The sequence below is a fragment of the Chamaea fasciata genome, unplaced genomic scaffold, assembly GCF_029207755.1.
Source record: "Chamaea fasciata isolate MVZ Bird 193981 ecotype frontalis unplaced genomic scaffold, bChaFas1.0.hap1 SCAF_6, whole genome shotgun sequence".
NCBI classification, from domain to species: domain Eukaryota; kingdom Metazoa; phylum Chordata; class Aves; order Passeriformes; family Sylviidae; genus Chamaea; species Chamaea fasciata.
Window position 1 is genome coordinate 37,757,545 of NW_027094091.1, and position 24,039 is coordinate 37,781,583.

At 36.0% G+C, this 24,039-nt stretch overlaps 1 protein-coding gene across 2 annotated transcripts in view; it reads right to left on the reverse strand.

The window, feature by feature from the left end:
- Positions 1–23,023, reverse strand: part of PALLD (palladin, cytoskeletal associated protein) — a 182,429-nt gene extending 159,406 nt beyond the window's left edge. For both annotated transcript variants that reach the window (XM_066186016.1, XM_066186015.1), the window contains exon 1: positions 21,977–23,023. In XM_066186016.1, the coding sequence (XP_066042113.1) occupies positions 21,977–23,022 (1,046 nt within the window). In that variant the 5' untranslated portion in view covers position 23,023. The remainder of the gene's footprint in view (positions 1–21,976) is intronic.
- Positions 23,024–24,039: the final 1,016 nt, after the last annotated feature.

The following is a 24,039-nucleotide window of genomic DNA, read 5'->3' on the forward strand; positions in this document are numbered from 1 at the left end:
CTCTAAGTGTTCTATGGGAAGGTCAAGATCAAACATGTATAAATGCAACATATAATGACATCACTTTTGTGTTGCCATAGTGAAGAGGGGGAGAATTGCTGCTGTAAGATGACACACATTTCATATGAAAGGAAACTCTTGTCATCTTGCTACCACACAGACTAAATGTATCTTGTCTCCTAAGGTGAGATATTTCAAACAAGATTTGTCTTACGGGGACCATATTTATGCAATTCTGGTGCATGTAACCTGCAGCATGATGATCCTTATAGGGTTGAGTTCCTCCAGGAAAGAACATGAAAACAAAAAGCTTTGTGACCAGTGCTTTTACTCTACCTTCAAGGAAGCTTACCAATTCCTTTTCTACATATTCTTAATTCTCATAGTCTTCAAACACTCATTTCACTAATTTGTTGCCACAAAGTCAAGATCATGGGGAACCTTATGACAGAGAATTAAACGTTTAATGATGGAATTGTCATAAATAGAAAGCATAAATGTTAGAATTTAAACACCATAATTTAATGCCAATTTTGTCTTCTCTAAAAGCATCCCAAAATGCTTCAATCTATGATCTTCTCTTACACAGATCACGTAATATTGCTGGCAAGTCCTGCAACTAAAGGTCTTCTCGATAGGGTAAACATTAATTCACTTTAAATTCAGGAGTAGAACCAACAGAGGAAGAAACCAAAGTGTAAAGACAAAACTTCAGGGAAGATTTCAAGGCAAGAGATTCAAGTAAAACCAGTGTATTCCTATGCTTAGAAAAATTTTCTGCTGAAAAATCTGTTTAATGTTCTTTGTCAGCAGTACAGCGTGGACATTGCAGTTTTAGACTGTTAGATCCCAACCAATTTTAAATTTAACTATGCAACTCACGTTTAAGGACTGTGAGCAGGAACCATGATATCACTGAGCTTTCTGGTCTTCAGATGAAGCTGACCAATCCTTTTAAGTGACCTACTGAAATCATTACGAAATCTGCACAATCAGCAGGAATCAGAACAAGAACATGCTCTATACACAATGCATGAATTTATGGCATAAGAAATCATTTTGTATCAAAAATTTGCATGAACAATAATCTGTGTATGGACACTGCACATTCAAACAACTGTTCTTTCTGACTTCAAGAAAAAAAAATCTGATAGAATATGCTTCCACAGTACTGACTGAATGTGGTCCACAGCAGATAGCTTTTGAAAATGTGATCCTACTGGTTTGGATCCCTGTATGAAAACTGGAAGGTTTTATTTAATGAATTTGAAGTCAGACAACTACACTGAATGCTAAAAAATATAAACTTCAAGTAACTCTTTAGATTCAAAATATCTCTGCTTAAAATTTGAGGTTATATGTTTAGAAGAAACACTACTTCTGTATTTTTGGACTTTTGTTCCTACTATTGGCATATACAATCTAATGTCACCTTTCTCCTCAAGTCAGAAACAGTATCTTTAAAACATGAAATAACCATATTTCTAAAAGAAAAGTTAAACTAAAAGTAAAGGTAGCATTTTCCCTATTGGCCCAAAAGGACTTAAAACCTAGATTCCCTACCATGTATGCCAAAAGTATAAGATATTCTTTATCCTATTCACTGGTGCAATATCTACCTATTAAATCTTCTACTCAAAAACCTCAAAATACTGGGTTTAAACTAAAATTGAGATGGAAGTCTCTATAATAGAAATTGTTTTTATACAGAAAACATCATTAAATGATAGACACCTATAAAAACCACCCATGTTAAATGTTCTAAATACTTCCTGACTTACATAGTTCATCTCTTTGCATACATTAAGTATTTCCTTTATAAAGATGTATATTACATATTAAGAAAATATAAAAGGAAAAGCAGACAATATAGTATTTCACAGTTTATTCTTCTATGCAGAGTGAAGTAAGGGCATTTCAGCAACAAAATGAATTTCAGAACATAATGAAAGAGGCGTTACTAGGTGGCAGATGTTAAAATCTTAAAAACAATAGTTTTTTTCCCAGCCACTGTCTGTTTATGAACAATAAAAAGCAGCTGAGTGCACTTCCACTAAGAGACCCTAAGGACAATAAGGACTTGCAAACACTAAATACTGCACACACTAACTCTTGCTGAAATTAGGAATGTTAGCATTATTATGTTTTTTGGTAAATATTTGTAAGTCATTTACAACTTAAAATTAAAATTGCTTCCTATCTAAATTCTTCATGAAGCAAGCCTCACAGCACTTTGTAATACTTTCCTGTCATAAAAGTGCCAAGTATTTGAGATTTTTAGATGAGATCATACTCAAAAATGTTCACATCCGTGAAGTGGGGAGGGGGTTGTCAGGAGGAGGAATTGCAGCACAGTGCTCACGGGCATGAGTAAAGCTGCCCCAAAGTGCCCCGCCTCTCACTGGCTGCTCTGGACCACTGGAACAATATTTGCTGGTTGCTATGTAGACAGAAGTCATTGCCAATTCATCCCATTAACAAGACTGAACCTGGTTCTGGTTGATAAGAATGGGTATTGTTTGAATAAAATGTGTTGATGAAATACTCCCCACAGGTAAAACTGGTAATTTTTATGTGCCTGGAGAATGTTAAACTCATGCCTTGCAACCACGCATTTAGTAGAAACTTTTCTTTTCCATACCATTGTTGTTGGCCTTCCTTTTAAGCAGATTTGGAGGAATGATACCTCATGTTTTTTCAAAAGGCACATATAATTTGTAGTGTATTTTAATCTTTTCAAACCACAGGTAAAACAATCATTCTAAAATAACTCTATAGTTTTTGTTTTTTTTTTTAAGTCAGCTGGAGCAACGTATATCTGACAAGCTGACTTTGTGCATCTCATGAGTAATGACAGAGGGTTCTGAGCTTTCAGTATTATATTTGGAAAGAAAAAGCATTGCATACAAGCCTAATGCATTAAAAAGCATTGCTAAGAGGTTAAGTGCTCAGATGCTAGGAAATGCCAAATAGCAAACACATACTCTGCAGAGGAGCATAAGCTGAGCAGATAATGGTGTCTGGGAGAGGAAAGGATGGCACTGTTTGCTACCAGTTTTTTTCCAACATATACTAATGGCACAGGAAGGGCAAGAATAAAGATCTGAGAGACTGAAAGGAGCCTGCTCTCTCTCCATTTGTCCTTAACATTATATTTCCATGCCTGTTCCTGTTCCATCTCCTTCAGAACTTTGGTTTCATCAAAAACATTTGGACTTGTTTGCTACATAATATCCACCTACTTTAAAAATTATTAGTATTTGTTGTCTTTTTATTTCCCTCTACATGAACAATTCATAAGCAATTTCTTTTCAGAATTAACAATGAGATAAAAAGTGCTTAGCAAAGTGCTTAGCAAAGAGGATTGCAAAATTCAATTTGAAATATTTTGGGGCTGTTTTATTCAGAGGGTAAATAATGCTGTATGTATTTAGAGCATAATTTCTATTAGTTTCAGTTGCAGCTAAAAACACCAACCTCATTACCTGGAATAACATGTAATTTTTAGCATTCATTAAATAACTATGCATATTAATTCAATACCTAGTTTTCCAGCTCTGGCAACCAAAAAAAAGTTAATAATCTCACAAAATTCCTTTCTTGATTTCACCCTTCTACTGTATCGGCTGAATTAGATCATGGGGGAGGGGAAAAATGTGATTAAATAACTGCATAATGTAGTGTACTGTTTGTGTGAAACTTGGTTTTCTACATTCCGAGTCATTGACTCTATAACTTAAATACTTACTTAGAACTAAAGGCATTTTTATACTTCTTGGAACAAGCCAATAAGGTAAGTTCTATCATACAACATTACAAAAGGCATGGAATCACATCAGAATGTTTTAGTCTACCATGAGAAATTCTTACTAAACAGCAAGTGAGAGTTGAATGCTTTCGTCCCCATCCATCCTGGTCCCATACTTTATATGTCTGTATCTTTTTGTATAGGTGGCCCTAAACCATGTACTTCACATTTCCTAGCACAGCTTCCTGGCCTGTCATTCAGTTTTCTTTGTTTTCTATCTCCTTCCTTTTACCCTCACTGGACTGCAATTCCAGCATTCTTAACCAGGCCCTCTGTCCTTCTCTCCTGTCCTGGTTTTCAAGAGCTTTTATCTGGTCAGCTCTCAGCTTGTTCACAGCTCCTAACAGTGGCCTCTTACGTGCTGATCCTAAGTGCATCCTACACTCCTGGCCAAAGCTTCTCTTCAAACTGTCCCAGTCTCTTTAGCCTAATGGAGAGCATAGAAATCCACCAGCCTGTAAAGGCTTTAAGCTGCTTGGATTGGCTTCTGAGATGATCATAGCAAGTACAATACATAATCTTTGCTTTAGGGCAAAATTCCTCAATCATGGAACTACATATAAATCCAAAAAGAACTGCAGGTTGCAACTTGGCCAGCTCTGAGTGGATTTTCATAGGAGTGGCAAAAGGCACATCTCTAGCACAAAGGTTGCCCTGTATCAAATGTCAAAATATGCCCTAAAGAACTGGCAGGATAATATACATATGTTACTGGGCACCATTTACCTTTAATTCAGGCAAACTAAACACCTAATTTTCTGCTCATTCCTCTCTTAAAAAAAAAAACAAAAAACCAAAAAAACAAAAAAAACACCCAACAACAACAACAAAAAAACCCACAAAAAAAACCCCAAAAAACAAAAAGAAAAAACCCACTAAAAATTCCACACCCTTAGCAGTCACAAAATCCTTCCCAGAACCTTTTAATTGGTTAGGACTTTTGAAGTTAAGGGATAACGAAGGTGTAATCAGCAGGTCTTCAAAGGATAGAAACAATTAAGCAAGGTGTGGATGCCCCCAAAGAAATAATTTATGATGTGATGTCATTACAGTATCTGGCATGATGAACCAGAATACATGGACTAACAGGATTGATGCTGATTCTCCCATGCTATCCATGGTAGAATTCCTGCAGGAGACTGATAAAGAAGAAGGAATCTCACATTTCTCTCCAATACACTTTCTGTTGCAACATCCATCCTACTCAAGCAAGAGAGGTGATCAGGCTGCCTTGATGGAATAGAATGTTTGTCTAAGTCTTAACTCCTTCTACTCCACCAGGTCCTACTCATGCTTCTCTAAGTTAACATGAATATTGTGATGGTTCAATAATTCACTGAGACAAGAAATAATCACTATCACAATTTATATAGCAAATGTAATACAGGTAGTGACATTTCAAAAGCATTACATAAAACAGCACTTATTTAGTACATAATAACATATTGTGGTAGCTTTGTTCCCACAAGTAGAATAGTAGTCAACAATTTGCAACTGCCTTGAGCAAAACCCTATTTTACTGTTCAAATTTTAGCAGCATGCAGTTTTTTGTACAATAAATAACAGTTCTTTTAAAGGTTCAATCAGTAACCAAAATTCTTTCAAAATTGATTTGGAATCCCTCCAACAATCTACAGCCTTCCCCTTCATCTCTGTTCCTTCTCCTGCCTTAGTTCTGTATAGATTCATTCAGGCAATGGTCTTGCCACAAAGACTTTCAAAAAAGTGAACAAACTCATTTGGTGCAACAAACAGGAGAAGCAGAATATAATTGCAGGACCCATCACTGCACTTTTCAGGATTTATTGCTGACACTGACTGTGCCAAGAGTCAGTTCTGTTAAGTGAAATGCTGCAAATATGGTATTTTAGTGTTTGACTTTATGGTGACACATTTGTACTATAGTCATGAATAATATATGCTGTTCCCTAGTATATTTCCCAGGCTGTTCACTAGTAATAAAGGTTCTTACTAAAACAATGGTATTCTGTAGTTTTGCCCCTCTTTCCTATCCAATTAAAGCATATTTTAAATAAATACAGAAAAAGAGTTAGACTGCAGTCAACTTTTCAAACAAGAAGTCTGTTCTTTAAGGTGACAATCTAATTCTAGAAAGCAGTGTGAAATGAAGTTAGTGTCTTTAAAAATATATTCCTTTTCAAGTTACTCGATACCTTCACTCTCCCAGAGAAAATTTCCTGCTCTGGCTGATGGCCAAAGAGATTATATAGTAAGAGGCCATATCCTTTTGCCTTTCATTATTTAGGCAATATTTCATACTACTACAATGTAATCAAAACACTTCCTTTCTAGCCAATATTTGGCCCTAACACAGGTCAACATTTTTTCCACTGGTATTTTTTAGTAGCTGCTCTGAAGAAAAACATCATTAAACCTCAGCATTTCTTCATTTTGCCTTCATGCTGTGATAAATATCAAAAGTATTCTGCTAGATCTATGATGAATACTCTCAAAGGGTTCTCAGGCTATAAGGTTTCATGAAACATAAAACTAGGAAAGTGAAAGGGATTCAAATAGTAAGCAAAAGGATAGTTTCATTTCCCTAAATCAAAAATCTAGAAAAGGAACTTATAGAAATAATATAACCACAGGCAAATAAGAAAAACCATTCAGGTACATTTAAAAAACTAGCAGCAATTGTCATTTGTTTCTCTCACATCAAGTTCCTTTGCTGACTCCTGCAGAAAAGCAATCAAAAAAAAGCAGTTTTGTTTTCAAACCAAGACAAGAGAATGTCTACAGAACTTGCTGGGTTTACTGAAATTACACAGATCATCTCTCATTTGTATTCCTGGAAGAAATGAAGTTTTTGATCATCAGGTGGCCAATACAGAGGTTTGCATGAGAGACACAGTGTATTGTGAATGCATGGTAGACTATCATCCTTTCAGAACAGCATCTGTGTGTAAAGAACAGACTTCAGTAGGGACAGGCAGATTTATTAACAAGGAGCAGAATAAAGGGGTCAGGAGTCCTAAATTCTAATGGTAGCCCTGGACTGGGACATGATGCTCTGCTTACAACCACCACAGCCTTCTCATAGTCATTCTGTACAACAGAGTGACTTCATGAAATTCTATATCCCAGACGAGAGGTGGCTATGGTTAGGGAACAGAACAGCTACAAAAATGCAGTAAAACTCAAGTCTGGTAAAACTGCAACACTCTCACAAGATTAGGAGAAGTACTATTAATAGTAGAAATAACAATAATAATAACAACAATAATATCACAAACTCCAAGCCCCATCTAAGCAGCTATGCCTTATGCTTACTGAGTGATACTTGCCTTTCTTGAATCGTGTAATATCTTCATGGTCCATGAGGAGAGTAAGTAACTAAGGGACCATGAGGTCTGTTGCTCTACAGATTTCTTTAGTTCTGTAAGCTTGTTACATCAGCTAGAAGACAAAGCTCTTTTCTGTTCAGTAGCTTTCCCTGCACCACAGTTATCTCTCACTGGTGCCCACGTTTCATAACAACAGTTTAAAGTTGAGAAATAAGTGGAAAACACATTAATCTGTAAGACTCTTGAAATCAGCCTCCTAGCTTTCTGTCTACAGCACCATGTTTATGATAAAGGGTATTTTGAAATTGGAACTAATTGTGCAACATGCTTGCTTTGTTGAAGCTTTAAAGTATGAAAGATTGTTAGAATACTGAAATAAAAGTCAGGAGCCTTCCTGTCTCTTGCTTGCTCTCTTTAAACACTGATAGGCTTCAAAATCAATCTACCATGCAACTTCCTCTTGCTTTACTTAACTACCAAATGAGAACGGGACACTTGCAAGCCATTGCAAAATATGACTGCAGACTTACCATTGTCCTGAAACAAGTCCCTTCGCAATGGAGTCCTTTCCTACATATTGTGCTTTCCTGTTTATTCAGGACCTTGAGTTTAATAGAAGTCTTTAGTACAAGAGCTTGCATTAAAGGCAGTACTAAACCAGTGATCTTTCCTCCCCTCCCTGCCGAGCTGTGAATACCCAGCAATATCAGGAATAATATAAAACTTTCCCAGAGCTATTATGTAGAAAGACTGCATCTGTCAGAAATTATTCTCCCTCCTGCCTAAGTGGTCAGTCTCAAAGATTTTGTCATTCCATTCTTAGCAAGCCAAGAAAAGGTTCAGTTTTATTCTCTAAGATTCACTAAATAAACCTAGCAGAACATCTGATATAATTGATTTTATAGCTGAAGCTATCCTACTTCAGCTTATGCAAGGAAGATTAATTTTAGAATACCAGCTGCCTGAAGTATTGTAGAAGCCTCAGAAGTTCTCCTCCTCCTTTTCCCTTTGGCCCACAATACAAGGTTTTCTTGGAAGTCAAGATGGTATGTGCCAGATTGAATATTTGATACTGTGTGTTAAAGAGTTTTGTTTTTTTTAAAAAACAACCCACACTAGTTCTTTAAACTGCCTCACAGGACTTCAAATAGATGACAATCTCATTTGCACTTATTCATACATTTTGTTTTGCAGGCTTAAAGTTCAAATAATACTGCTGATACACTAAGCACAATATGAAACCTACATTCACTGCAATAAACATGGAAAATGACCAGTTAAAGTCTTCAAAGAAACAGCTAGTCTTAAAAATGAATAAATAGCATTTTCTTAAAATGAATCAGAAAGATGCACATGTATGTCAACCACTACTCCTTTATTTTCATCTCCAGCGTGTTTGTTCCAGTAATCTTCAATATGCCATGCAATTTGCTCCATTGTGGCTGGCTTTTGTTGTTGGTTTTTTTGTTGTTTTTTTTTTGGGGGGGGAGGAGTAATTGTTGGGGGATTTTTGGTTTTGTTTGGTTGGGGGTCTTTTGTTGGGTTTTTTATTGTTTTTATTTATATTAAAGTAAGAAAAAGCAAAGCACAGTTCTTTATGGTAAAATAAGTGAATTTCCCTGAGATTGACAGTCATGTATCTTCCTCCTGAGAAGATTATGTTAGCCCTTGATTCACTGCAGAACAAAGAACCAACAAAGAAACACCACATTTTAAATAGCCTACTGCCACTCTAAACAAAGGCGCAAATAATTCTTTTATAGCAAAGATTACATGTGTGTTAAGTCACCACTGAAATCCCTTCTACTTCAGGTAGTGGTAGTGGGTGTTAAGAATTATCATTACACTTTTCAAGACTTGAATGAAAAGTTCAATGCCATCTTTACACCTAAGAAATACATAAAATATACATGGAATGGGTAATGGAATAGTGTTAAAAACACCCACTAGTACCCTTGCTCCAGTATCTTTAAGATTTGATTTCACATTTTCAAAGTTTTTGATGCTTCCATTCTTAATGTCCACATGGACCTTTTAATCTTTACTGATTTTTAAGTCAGCTGTGGATTTAGTCACTGTTTTTTAATGACCAATGAGGGGAAAAAGCATTTCTGTTCAAAGACTATTATTAGATGCCTCCTATATGACCAACTATTTTGAGGGAGATTATATAATGAACTAGATGGTTTCCATTTTGAGTACAGAGAAAGGTACTAAGAAATTGTATTTGTGCTGCTTACTAGGAGTAAATGAGCAAACAAGAAAGTAGAACCAGTATAATATGGAAGGCAAAAGTAAAATGGTGTGAAGTTATGCCCTGTGCACTACTCACCAAACAGCAATCAAGAAAGAATTCAAAGGTTGAAAACTTACCAAGCAACTAAAAGAAACAGAGATCTTCTAAAGAACAACAGAACAGCATTTTGATGAAAGTCTTAACACATTTCACATATCAAGAACTTCATATTGAGGGCGGACTTGTTCTATTTGTGGGAAGACAAGAAAAATCAGCACCACTCTATGGAAATGGAGGACAGCCTACGTTAGATGTAACAAAATGCACTAGCTCAGCTGAGGCAGTTAAAAAAAAAAAGACAACAAGAGGCTAAAGTAGAGGTACAACTACTTAAAAGTCTTAATTGTATTCTAGTGGGAGCAGAATGAATATCCTAGTAAAATACCTTGCAACACATGATAGAGCTTCCTTATTCTAACCACACGCCTGGAGCTGAGTTTCCATAGCCTGCTTCGATCTCCAAATTATATTTGAAAATCAGACCTAATCTGAGGAAGAAATATCCCTAGATTTAGGTTGTGGATCCTATGCATGAGTGGAACTATTTTATACTGTGAAAGAGAAAAAAATCTGAATACCTAAAGGAAAAAGTAGGGAGAGATGAAGACTCTTGGTAGACAGACATAAAGGGTTATGAAGGCACTTTCTCTGAGATAACTGCCTTTCTGAGAAAAGAAATTGCTGTTACTTGAAATGCAGATTTTAGGAAAAGCAAAAAAAGGACAGGCACAGATAGTAGTATTAAATGCTCTTCCAGAAAAAAAAAGTATACTTTTTTTTTTGTAAATTACTAAAATACATTTTTAAAGAAGAATACTCCATTAGTAATATAGACAAAAAGTATACAATAAAACATTAGGAACTTCATCTGTTCTGTTTTATGTTTATGTGTCTTCTTTATAATGTTTTACTTGCAGTTTAATTAGTAGAAATAAGTAAAGGATATTTCTATTGAAAGACAATATGCGACTGTCAGAAAAGGAGTCAGATTGTGGTATTCCTTCTAAACCTGCTCCCAGTAACCTCAGTTTCATCACTTATGAGCAGGAGGTAAGATTTTCAATGATAGCAGTGGGAGTCCTAAAAGAGATGTCAAAACCAGATTGTACTAGCAAAGAAAAAGTTCCAGTGAAGGCTGTGCCTTAGTCCTCTCTCTAGCATTCCTAAGTAGTGGCTACTTCTTCAGTTCTTTCATTTCATTTGCATGCAATGTAGTTTTCTTGCACTGCCAATTCACAGAGTGCCTTAGTCATATATGGGAAGAGCCACGTATAGGGTCTGTGGTTCCTCATATCTCCCACTGTCAGACATTTGCATTCCAAGAATCTTTATTAGCTGTGTGGAGAGCCTTTCTAAGGAATCAGGAGTTGCTTATTTCATCTCTGACATTCCTTATATAATGAAGCTATTGCATGGGTAAGCACGGATATCTGCCAAAAGTGCAGCTACAGTGTTGCCAGCCACCACTATGCAAATTTCAGTAAATATTAAAAGCAGACATTTCAGTTTGAATTGCAGTAAGATGGATAAATTGTTCTAATCTACATACCTTGATATTAGCCTTACAATTGTTGAGGCAACAAAGGGCAACCCATTTACAGAACAATGGTTTTGCCTTCAGCTTGTTTCTCAAAACACCCGTGGACTGGAAAGGCAAACTTAACAGAACACCATGTAAACTGGGTGTAAACAGAACTTTAACTTAAGTGAGGACTTCTGTTTCTATACTACTATCCTTTTGTTTGTTTCATGCTTCTTGCAGCTGTATAAACTCTATTACAACACTGAGTCAGGTTTCAGGTTGTAATAATCCCTGCTGCAAATGTTAAGATTAGTAAGATTAATTTTAAAAAAAAGAAGAAAAAATGAAACATACTTAGGTCTACCGAGATTACTGCAACTGCTGGTTTCATTGATGGTGGAGGGTAAGGGGATCTGGCAAGACTCTGTACAGAACAGGGTCAAGAATAGATTTATCAGGCAATATGCTTCAGTTGGAAAAGTGAATTTGCTCAAGTTCATAGGAGATTCATAACATGCACTATAAAAATGGCCTGACATGGGCCTTTCCCAAAAAACAGAACCGAATTTGGTTTTCACAAAGATTAGGATAAATTCTCTTAGTCTCACTTGAAAATGGGGAGCCAGATTGAATAACTTGCTCTAAGAGATATAATATCTTCTCTGTGATATTAAAAGAGTTCATAGTTAGCAATAGGTGTCCTCAGTTTTACTATAAATGAGAGATGGATTCTATTTGTCTAAAATTCTTCCCTTGACTACTTGAAAAGCACAATTTTATCAAGAGGAGATAAAGAAAAACCGTTCACATATTATACAAACTGTTTAAAAAGCACTGAAATGCTCATGTGAAAGGCACTGCATAACTGCAAAGTAAGCTATTTTTATAATGTTAATGTATGCATGAATTGCAAGTACATAATATTAATAACATGAAACAACGAATCACTTTGATTTGAAGCAGCATGTTAGTATTAGACTAAAAGAAACATAACAGATATGTCTTTGTAACAGATTTGTTGCAGAAGAATTTAAGTCTCCTAAAATCTGTCCTGAATCTAATCCTAAATCTCCTAGTCTCTGTTTTGACCTGCAGATAGATAGAAAAAAGAACCCCAGTACTTTAGGAGTTATTCTACCTGTTAATTACCTCCAATCCCCAGGCATTTTAACTTATTCCCCTTTCCCACAGGAAGTCAGACCTATTCAAGTTCACACTACGCCCAGTCTTAAGCTGTGTACTCATCTCTGCTGAGTAGTGTCACACCAACTGGTAGCACACCACTTCAAGGCAATGAGGATCTTGGAGACAGGTCAATAACAAACCCTTTGAACATGCTGTGATTCAGTACATCAGATGAGATGTTTCTGTACAGGCATTTGGCCCTTCTGCAACTTTACCTTTGTAAATCCAGGTGAAAAAATCAAGTTGAATTATTCCTCTTGATTTATTTAATGAAACAGCACCTCCTCTCTACCCAGATTTCCTACTTATTTAAGAAGTATGCTAATTTCCTGATTTATAGAAAGATACCATATGGATATTGATTCAAGTTTTCAATATTTAAATAAGTCCCTCACCATTTCAGTTGTTTGCAAATTTTCCCTATTCCTACTGATCAGTTCCCCTTTTGTGAGTAAGGCAGATAAGGCAACTTACAGAGGCACAGAAATAGAAATTGAGTACATTTCTTAAATTAATACATGTGAATTTTTTTCTTGAGGACAAAAGCTAAGAAACACTTAAATCTCTTAAGATTTATTCTGCACAAAGCTAAGCTTCCAAATTTTGTTCATTCTGCTATGTTAAGGAAATTCTATCTTCTCACTGCGTAACGACATAATTTTTAAAAATCTTGAAGCGTAAAACCCCCAAATAATCTTTTAATTTTCACTTTTTTCTAAAGCATGTGGAATGTGAAAACTCATGACAACATAAAATGGCTGATTGATGTTCTTCTCCCACCACCCACCTCAAAATATGAATACAATTGTACAAGGTATAAAAACCTCCATAGCTAACTCCTTAACTTTCCTCTTTCTTTATATCTTTGTGCTCAGGGAAGGAAATATGGATACTAAGAGAAGAACCTGAACTTGGACGATCCTCATGGGTCTCTTCCAACTCAGGATATTCTATGATTCTGTGACTTACTTGTTTATTTTCCTATGTTACAGGGAATAGGAGGAGTTCATTTAGTAAATGAACCACGGTTCCAGCCCACTTAACAGAGCCCGATCAAACTATAACACTTGTTAGAAAAAAACACACTTTCCAGATGGGTCCCACAACCAATAAAATAAGCTCATTATTCACTGCTGTTTAAAAATGTTTCTTCTATGTTTGTTCTATTATAAGCTTTTAGTCCATAGCCTTTCCTACCTCCCTTAAAGCCCTGCCAGCTCTAATAGCCCAAACTGAAGTTTAACATTTTCAGCCATCAGCTATGAATGTTTGCAGAGAAGTCCTATTTGTTCAATTTCATTATCCACATCTCTAAAGGTAGCTTTCACATTGCCAAGAATGCATTTACAGAGTGTATTTCAGACATCGCAGTTTTTTATTAGATTTTTTAAAGCAAGAGGTTTCAAAATTATACTTGAATTTACTTAATTTATGTTTATAAAGCAATGTATTGTGTTTTAAAAAAATATGTCCTGTTCAAGTAACATTAATAAACTGCTATAATTGCCCTTAAGAAGCTTAAAACAATGCAAGATGTGGTACTGCCTTTAGGCAAATGAGCAAACATGTCAAAGTGTATTAAGCATGATATTTTAAACAGGATTTGGAATAGCACTTCATAGCTGTTGAACACTAATAACTAATGATGCCATAATTACTTACTCCAAACACTTCTCTGTGAAAAGCCTCACTGCTCTTTTCTTCTCTTTCAATACAAGTAAAATAGGCCTATATCATGTAGGTTCACTCCTGCCTCTGTTCTACTTAGCCTCTACATTTAGTTTTCATTTTCACAGATCACTTTCAATTAACAAGCAGTTTGCTGATTTATTTCTTCACTGTCAGATTTCTTGGCTATTGATGCTTTGCACAATACTGGAAAGGCCCAGAGACAGCATATAAGATTTATACAAATAAATTCTGAAACATGAAGTAAAATCAGCCTCTTGGAATTCTGCCTCTGGCACTGTTTCAGCACCACTTTGTGGGAAATCTGTATTTTAAAACTACTTCAATTAAACTTTGTTTTTAAACTAAAAACTTTTAACATGGACAAAACTCGCGTAGCGAAAGAGCTTTATGAAGACATGTGGTGCCACATTATTTTAAAGTTCATCCAAGTCTCATCCAATTCCTATGTAAATACAAGGCAAAAGTCCTTTATGCTTTTTCCATTATGTAGATAGAAGCATTATTTTTATTACTTTACTTTTAAGCTTTTCATGTTAGCCATCAAGTATTTTGATACAATTTTCATCTAATCTTTGAGTCTTTTTATAAATACCAGCCCATACTTTATTTATTTTGGGAGCACTAACAAGGAACTTTAGATCTGCATTCTTTGACTGAGAGGCAGAAAAAGAAGAATAAAAGAATAAAGAAGTGAACTGAGATGTTTTAAAAGTTTCAGTAATGAAACCAGAAAAACTAAATCAGAGATATTGGCATTCCCAAGAATAAAGTCCCTGAGCTGGAATTCTCTTCCTATTTCCAATTTAGCAGAGCAATTCTAGTTCCAGTAACTATCCCTTTGTTTTTACAACTGCCTCTTGGAGCACTTGTCTTCATGTACCTAACAGGTTTTATTCTTCCAATTTTTAGGAGAAAAAAAAACCACACACAAAAACAAAAACAAAAGTTTGAAACTTTCAAACCCCAAAATTTACAAGAGCTATTTCTACATTCATGAAAAATGACAGCTCCAAAGAAAGAGAGCCTGGTGATGCAAAGACGGTACAACAAAGATGAGGAAATGCTTTTATCATGTAGTCAAAACTATTCTAGAGAGACAATAAATAAATGACACATAAGAATGACCAGAGTGTCCAGAATCTACAGATCCTCCTTGGAGCTTTTACAAAACCCAACAAGTGAAGGGTTTGTGTCCCCTTAGGCCACCTTCCCAACCACATCCACAAATTCTTTTAGATCTCTGAATACTCATTTTGTAACATCGGTGGATTGCTCTGCCTGTTTTCTAGCAATTTGTTTATTTTATAAGATCTGTATCAATTATCCTGTTATCACAATCTGAACTTTTTAAAGATCATTTCACATTGGAAAGAGCCATGCTTTCCAGGTACCTATTTTAAATACTGTACTCTATGGTGTTAGACAGGCAAGCAAGGAAAAAAAAAACAACCCGCCCTTTCAAACAAAACATTTGGTTATCTTTATTGTGGGCTAACTCCAGGAGGAGATCAAACTCCAAATAAGTCACTCCCCTATCCCCTGCCCCTTCTGGTGAAGGAAGGATAAAAACAGGGCCTATGGGTTGAGATAACAATTTAGTGAAAGGTGGCTTTCTTAATATCTAAAGAGAATCCAAAATTCTCAAAATCTTTTATAGCTGACCCGAAGGAGGAGAAGGGGATGGAAGGCTGGAGAAAATCCTCCTCCTCTGTTTCTCCTATAGGCTGGAGATTATTATTAATTACAATAATCATTAATAATAATCTCCAGCCTATAGGAGAGATAGCCTATAATTATAATTAATTAAATAATTGTAGCCTATAATTAATGATTATTAATGAATACCCAGAGGCATGGGACAAGACCAGGCCAGGTGAACAACACTGAATATATATCCCTAATGACCCTCATTGCCCTTGACATTACCATGTCATAAACCAGTATCATGTGGTACATCAACAAAGCAATCCTAATCCCTCTCCCTACTTAGAAAACCATCTTCACCAGCAGGGCACATGGGTACATATGCTGGGTTAGGCACCACACCCCCATGAACAGACCCAGCAAGGTGATAAGCAGTCATTCCTGCAGAGTAACAACCTGGCTACACCCACACTGCACTAAGGTCTGCCCCCTCTCTCCAACCAGACAATCATACAAGAGACTCCCAGATGCTGTTCTTAAGGAGCACCATGGCAAATCTTCTTTCCAAGTGGTTCTGAGGTAAAAGAACTATTACTTACAAGTTAAGAAAACCAACACACTAGCAGCAGTGCACAGACAGGCCACAGTGTTTCTTAAAGCAGGTGGGAACATGACCTACACAGGCCGTAGTTCCACTGTATGTTTCCCCCAAATGCAGAAAATCCTGAGGGTGTGGACTCCTATTGCCACGAAATGAATGGCAAACGGAAAAGAAGAATCTCAGAGATGCACACTCTCTACCTAATACCTGCAGGCCACAAATCCCTACAGGCAGCCGCGGCAATAGCTTTGCCGTTTGTGCTGGACTGTAACCCCTCGATTCCGCAACCAAGCCCTCTAGTCCAGAGCACTGTTCTAAGACAAGCAGAATTAAGGAGGAGTTCCACAAGTCACTGAGGTAACTTTCAACACTACATTCCAGATCTACTCTGAAAGAAAATTCAAACTCCAGGGATGCCTGGAGATGGGCAGGCCTTACCTGAAAATCAGGAAAAGGAAACAAATAAAAGACACAAGAATGGTGTGGTATGGTCCAATAAACAAACTGTATAAAAGGAAATAAATGAGAAGGGAAGAAGGGCTGAAATAATAATAATGAAGTCAACTGCAAATAGCTATTATTTTGACTTGTAACTGAAGAAAAATCCCAAGAAAAATAATGAAGACATTATTGACAAAGAGAAAGAAAAAATATTACTGTGACAGAAAATATTGAGGATGCTGACATATAATTTTCATATCGATACATATTTTATTTGCATTTAAGTGTAAAAAAAACCCTAAATGACAACATATTACTGCTGAGAAGATTTCTTAAATGAGTGTACTTCTAGATAAAAATGGCTAACAACATCTTTCTGTTTAATCTCAGCAATAAGCATGCTGTTTACACTTTCAGATGGTTGTCAATGCTCCCTCCATATACAGAAAAACATCCAGATCTGCAAACAGAAAATTTTTGACCCAAGGAACTCCTTAGGTACAAGAATATTTACCACTCTTAACAAGCACCCTCTGTTTGTAAAAGGCTAGTAAGAAGACAGATTAGCAGGATTCTACTCTGAAAAGATTTATAGAGGACTATGGGAGATTTCTGTATAAAAGTATGTTTATTGGGAAAACATTTTAATAGAGAAAAATATGGGGAGAATATTAAAAAAAGTTTATATTTGTGAGCAATTTGACAATTAATTTCATGAATTATCACCTTTGGGAAATAAACAGAAGATGTTCTGGAAACACTTATTATTCACCAAAGGTTGCATAATAGAAAAACCCCACTATTTCTTGTTGCACTGTTCCAAATATTAATAAACAACTATAACAACACTGAAATAATGGAGCAGAACCAATTGCATAAATTGTGGAAGTATTTTAGATCAATTCTTAATGCAAAATGTTGCATTTTGGGAATCAGGTAAGAAGCACCTCAAAGCTCAATATAAGACTTGATTTTTTTATTATATAAGAATAGTATAAATAGCTGTTACTGATTTTCAAGTCACAAGAGTCCTCTCCTCCCACACAGAATACATCCTAATCTTTTTTATCTTTTACGAATTATTTCTGCAATCACCGTAGCTAACATAATACTTGTAATCTACTAAACTCTGTTTTTAAGATACATTAAGCATATCATTGTTCAGAAGCAAATTTTGGTCTGAGGCAAGCAAACAAGAATGGAATTAGCAAATAATTCAAACAAGTTCATCATAAAATTTCTTCACTAAAGTTTCCGTCTTGAATAACGTAAGTATGTATACAAGCTAATAAGAATATTTGAAAACCTGCACCATCTAATTCTAAAATCTAACTTAAATAGTTAAGATTCCACAAATAAAAAAGTAACACAGCAATTTTAAAGATGACTATTAAAGAGTTTCAACAAGAAAGCAAGGAACACATTCCTAAGGACACCTGGAATGGTCAAGTATGCCCTATAACCACACATACATAAATAACTATTCATATTTTATAAAAATAAGTAGTACCAAAGCCTTGCCATTATAGAATTAGTAGAACACCTCTATCTCCCACCAAGGCATTGGTGTGTCACTACGACTACAAAATTTACCTCATAAGAGACTTCAAGAAACAAGACTAAATTCTATCTCTAAAAGACAGATTTTCCTACCTCAAATCAAGTCCAGCAAAGAAGCAAAAACTCTATCCATAACACCTCTTACATTTCCAAGACTTTAAAACTACCAACTGCTGTGTAGGTAGTTATAACCACTGTTGTCCTGTACACCTGAGTTTTTACACAGCTTTGCAGATTTGTGTTAAGCATGACTTAATCTGATGTTCAATTTTCTTTGCAGCTGTGCCTGATGGGAGGACTATGGTGTTGACATAGTTTATCACATGTTTTTAGTCTTCAAAGCCATTCAAGACTGTAAAACTGGGTAAGATATTGAAGCTGTAGAAGTCAACATAATTTGGTTTTATTATAAATGGAAGTATTGTACTTTGCATTTGTTTCTGTATTTTCTAAGAACAGTTCTGGGTTACATGCAAGTAATGTTTCTAGGTGGGGATTTTGGGTATTTGTTACAGGCAAATCTAGACAAACAGCACTTATGAGAAGAAAAGGATCTTAATGAGGGTAAATTGTTTCCTTAAAGCAAAAAAACCCTGTTCTTGTCATGTAGTATGTGGAAAGTGCCTTATTTTTAATCTTGATTTGGATTTTTTTGCATCAATTTGCTGTGGAAAAAGAAAAAGAGTATATTTTGCACAAAAATTTCAATACTTCTTGTGCTACAGAAGCTGGGTGTATATGTGTAAATATTTTAATCACAGCTTATAGCTCAGGGTAGACCTCCGAAAATACTTTAATCACGGCTTTCAGCTCCAGGCAGACCTCAGAAGCAATTAAATATTCAGGTGGTGAGGGAAATGCTGAAGAGGTCTAAGTCACACCCAGCTGGGATTTGCTTTAGCTAGCTCAGGGCTATTATGAGTATTTTAAACACTGCATCGCTGATGCACTTTGAAAGACAGCTACTGACTGATAAAATGGTTTTGAGAGTAACAGAAAATTTTTTTCAACTTATATTTTACATGTTTTAGACCTTCTTTAGAAGGCAGATATCCTAGAACTTTTCAAATCACTCTGTACCCTCTTAGGTCTTAAGGCTGGAATCTGGGTTGCTCAGAAATGTAAGAATTCTTCTGACCAGTGACAAAATTTTCATTGTAAGAAATCTGATTTTCTGCTAGTAGAACTAATAAGTTAGACATTGAACTTTGAAAAAAAAATTTAATGATTTTTGAACTGTAACTAATTATTTTATTTTGGATTTCAACACTAAGATTCTAGTTTTAAGTTCTTCTGTCAAAATATACTTTTTTCCTATTTGTAGTACAAAGCTACTTTGGTCAAGTTTTTTCACTCAAACCATAACACTTACTGTTTTACTTTCAGATGTGTATGGCTATGAACATCTAAGGAACTTAAAATTTAAGAGGCTTTCCTAGTCAAATAGCCTTCAAATACACACCTTGTCCTTCCACTACATTTGATGGTTTCTTTAATTATACTAAGAGTCTGCACCATTGTTATCTTTGTCCTCATAAGAAAAGTAGCAGCATAAAGAAGGATTCTAGCTCAACTTTGTAGAGGCTGAGGACTTCGAAAGTTTAGCTACAAAAAAGCTATGAAAAGGGAAGAAAGCCAGTTATAAAGATTACCTGGATCCAGGATAAAATGTGAGGCATAGAAAAGCAATAACATGCCAAAAAATTAGAAAAGCTTATGTAGATTCTTTTGAAGGCCTTTTGCTCTGGTGTCAATGGGATGATTTCATAGTTGCCAGTGCTTGATGCTGCTTAAATATAAGCCATTTTCATTATTACACTGGAAAAATTTTTGAGTGCCTGGTGAAATAAAAACTTAGTGAGTTTCTTGTCACCAATGAACTATTGTTACTTCCTTATGACTTTAGGAAATTTGGCATCCAGTTTTCTTCCCAGCTGAGCCAAACAAACAAACACCACAAAAATCCTAACTGCTTTCTGCTTTAATCACACTTATCACAGAGAGTTCCAAAAACAACTTTGCAGTGGCTGTTATTGAAACTGGGTTTTCTGGGAAATATCAGAAGAGCTGAAGCTTGGTTTCTACAGATTTTAATGCTATATGCAAATGTGCAGACTATGGCAGCTCTGGCTCAGGCCCTTGTCTGCATCTCCTGTTCAGATTTTCATGTGCCAAATGGCTCGTTCTTACACTTCTCACACCAGGTAACTGTTCAGCTTGTCCCATAGCCCTTCTTTTGGCAATGCAATACAATACTTTCCTAATATCCATTTCTACTTTCTACCTATTCACAAATCTTCACAAAAAGATTAATATCTTTTAAACATTTTTTTCTAGCCAATTTCTTCAGAAAACTGTAAATATTTTGAATAATATGATTATGGTCTGAAGATTGTTTTTCATATATTTTACAAACCAGAAATCCAGTCTAATGAAACAATTGTCTAAGTAAAATGCTTTAGAAAAATGGATTATTTTCACTACCAAAATACAAATGAATGGTCAACTATAATTGTATCATTGATGTTTTGCTTTATTTTTAAACCATATATGACTCCCATTTACAGAAAATATTTCTGAAAGCAGTGCAGACATTCTTCACTTGCTCTGCAATATGTGGGTGGTTTTAAACAGGCTTGTCTTTTTCCACTGCAGCAAATTAACTATTTACTGGATATATATAGGATACACCATAAAACTCCTTTTCATATCCAGAAAGGACAGTGATGTGCCTAGATGACACTATGAAACTTGAAACTGTTTAGAAGTTCCCAGTAATGCTATTATAGATAAAAATCTACTGCATATTTTTCTGCATGCTTTCTCATCTGGAAAGAAGCCCCTTTCCCCAAGATTCAGACTTTGGAGTCTCACACAAACATCCCTCAAGTGTTTGCTGTCTCTTAACCCCTGAGCGAGCCCTGGGTTTTGCTCTCTTGGTTCCACAGCAGCGCTCACTCTGAGGGCTCTGTGCTGCCCGTGCTGTGTGTGAGTGACCTCTTCAGCCAAGTCGGTGTCACTACAGAAAGGACACGCAAAAGAAGTGCATCGACTTCTGAAATGAGTAGTTTTTGAGGTGCAGTTGCCGTATTTTTCCTCTCTTGATGATCCATAATGAAATAGACAGGAAGGGGAAAATTTGTTTTTCGTGGAAACTTTGAAAAAGTAGTTTTTATTAGTAACTGATATGCCGGATGGAGAATTTTTAATAATTATAAATAAAAGCAATTCGAGAATGGACCATCAAAGTGTATTAATTTGACTGTCAGGGAGATTTGTAAGAGCCTGAAAAGTGAGCACGAATCCTGTTTGCCACAATTCAATAATGTCTGTATCTACAGACTGCTAACATAGCACAATTATGTGTGTCAAAATGGAAATAAGACAGAAGTTACGAATTAATATATATTGATGTGATTACATAAAAGTATACTTGATTTTACAATAATCTACTATTATGTCAGCAATGTTTCTCATTACTCATTTTGCTCAGTCATTAGGAGCCTTCTTATTTTATGATTCTGCCCAAGTTAAGATTCAGAAAAACAGTTTACATGGATCTTGGAGACATTCTAATTAATCAGCAGTAAAAACTGTATCATCTTCTTGAGATATGCTCTTTAGGGGAAAGTTGTCTCTTATTTGGATTCGTGAAGTAACAATCACACAGAATGTTGCTAGAGCCAATTCTGTTTCTAATTTTGCCATGTGGCTCTTAAATCAAGAAGAATTTAATTTCCTAAGCAAATAGAGTGAAATATTCTAGTGAAATAAAAACATTAGAATGTGTTATTCTTTGTGCTTTGTAAAACTGCATGTTGACTGCTCTTACGTGACTGCCTCTAAGCAGGTCACTGTCATACCTGTCCTTAGGTATTTTCCACAATCTGGTGATAATATCTGGTGACTTAGCACTTACCTGACATCAGGGACTGGGTTGCCAGCAACTCTGCACTCCAGCAATACTTTGTTTCCTTCAGCAACTTCCTGGCTCCGGAGCTTCTGAGTGAATAAAGGTGGTGAAAGCTCATGCTCTTCCATGTTGATGAAGGGACGGCACAGGACCATTTTGCTCTCCATGATGCTCCCCCTTCCAGAATAGTATTTTCCATTCAGATGAACCCCAGGTAATTTTTCCTCAGACTCAGTGTCTTGATGTGGTTTGTCAAACTCCTGGTTCACCAAGGTACTTAAAGCTAATTGTTTCTTATTAGGAGACAGGTATCCACTGTCTGGAGAAGAAGAGTCCCCATCAGGACTACGGCCTCTTGTCTTCGCTGCCTGTCTAAATATAGATGATAACTCCTCTATGAACGTGGCAGCTTTGTCACACAGCTTGTTCCTGGAAGGAGCTTCTCCCTGGGATGTCAATTCAGAGTTTGGGCTTATCTTAGGCATACATGAACCACCTTTCTCTGCATATTTCAGGCTTCTGACAAAGCTGGGACTAGCAGGTAGAAAGGGTGAGGTGCTTCCTTGTCTCCTAGAAACTGTGACAAAACTATCCTCTGTCTGAGGTGCAGTGGATTGCTCTTCCTGATTCCTTGGGAGAACATGACTTGCAGCAGATGAAGTCCAACTGCTTGCTTGAGGTGTCTGTAAAGCGTCTTGCTCATGCAGGTTGGTGTCCCTGAAAGAAGGGCTTTCTGAAGGGCTAGAAGGAGAGGTGTTGACATAATGAGTAACATCTGGTTCTGCGTTCTCATCTTCCTCCATGGAATTGGCAATGGCTTCTCGAGCTATGTCAAGGCTCTTACTTATCTCCTCCTGGGTAAGGAAGGCAGAAAGTCCATTTGAAAATTCACCATTCTGTGTGTCTGACAGGGAATCACAGAAAAAGTCATGGTAGGATGAAGCTTCTGACATATTTTCAGGATATCCTTTACTGCTGTCTCTCTCTGGAGAGTAAGTCTCCTTCAGCATTAAAGAAAGAGGCAATGCCTGGCCACAGCTTTTATCTTGCATCCTGGAAGACACAATAACAATTCCTTAATGAAAAAAGTTATATCCTAGTTCCCATAAGCTAGACACAAAGCTGGAAGATTAGCAGAACCTAATGGTGCATGACATACCATAAACCTTGATTTCTATGAGAATGAGCCAGGTCTGCAAATTGTTCAGGTGGAAATTATAACATCTGATTGTTTATTTTGCATCCATTATATTACGCTTCATTTTTTTTTCTGGTTTTAGCCTTATGAAGATTTTGGGAATATATTTACTTTTCCCTATAACATTGCCTTCCAGACACTAAACCATCAAATTCTGAGAGAAGTGTTCAAGTTGATTAGAAATTCCATGGTATCTTTTCTGTTTAATGTTGATAATGTGTTCAATATTATTTTCCTTATTGTGCTAACATTTTTAACTTTTTTACCAATTTAGTAGCACTTTCCTCAACACTGAAAAATGAAATATCAAGCTACCATATCCTAAAAGTAAATAGGCGAAAGTAAATAGAAGAAACTGAAGAAATAGATTTCACAACCTATATATCATCCTGCACAATGGAAGTGTATAATGTATATTTTGTACCAGTTTCACAAAGCAGAGAAGCATTTATACCTCTCCAGTTTCCCAACATGACTTCAGAATTAGGATGAGCATCCTCTTTAAAGTCAGCAAGAAACAAGACATCAGGGAAACTACACTTTCCCCAAGAGAAGGACTGCCCTGAAAATCTCCTTGTTGAAATGTATTTGTCCAGCTCGTCACTAGATTATAGCTGATGTGATCTGAAACGTAATTACTGTTTCTACAGAGAATTTAAGTGGCACATCAGTGGTTTTAATTACCCTGGAAAATTCTCTTCTTTTAATGATAATTTCTACAAGGAAAACTTTTACATAAGAATAAATAAACCACATTTTCCTTTAATTCTCTACTGATAGAGGAGAAATGGCTTGACAATCATGCAATGCACTCGGATGTATTTTACAACAGCTTGTGCAGGCTCCAATTACCTTTAGTCACTAAACCAGG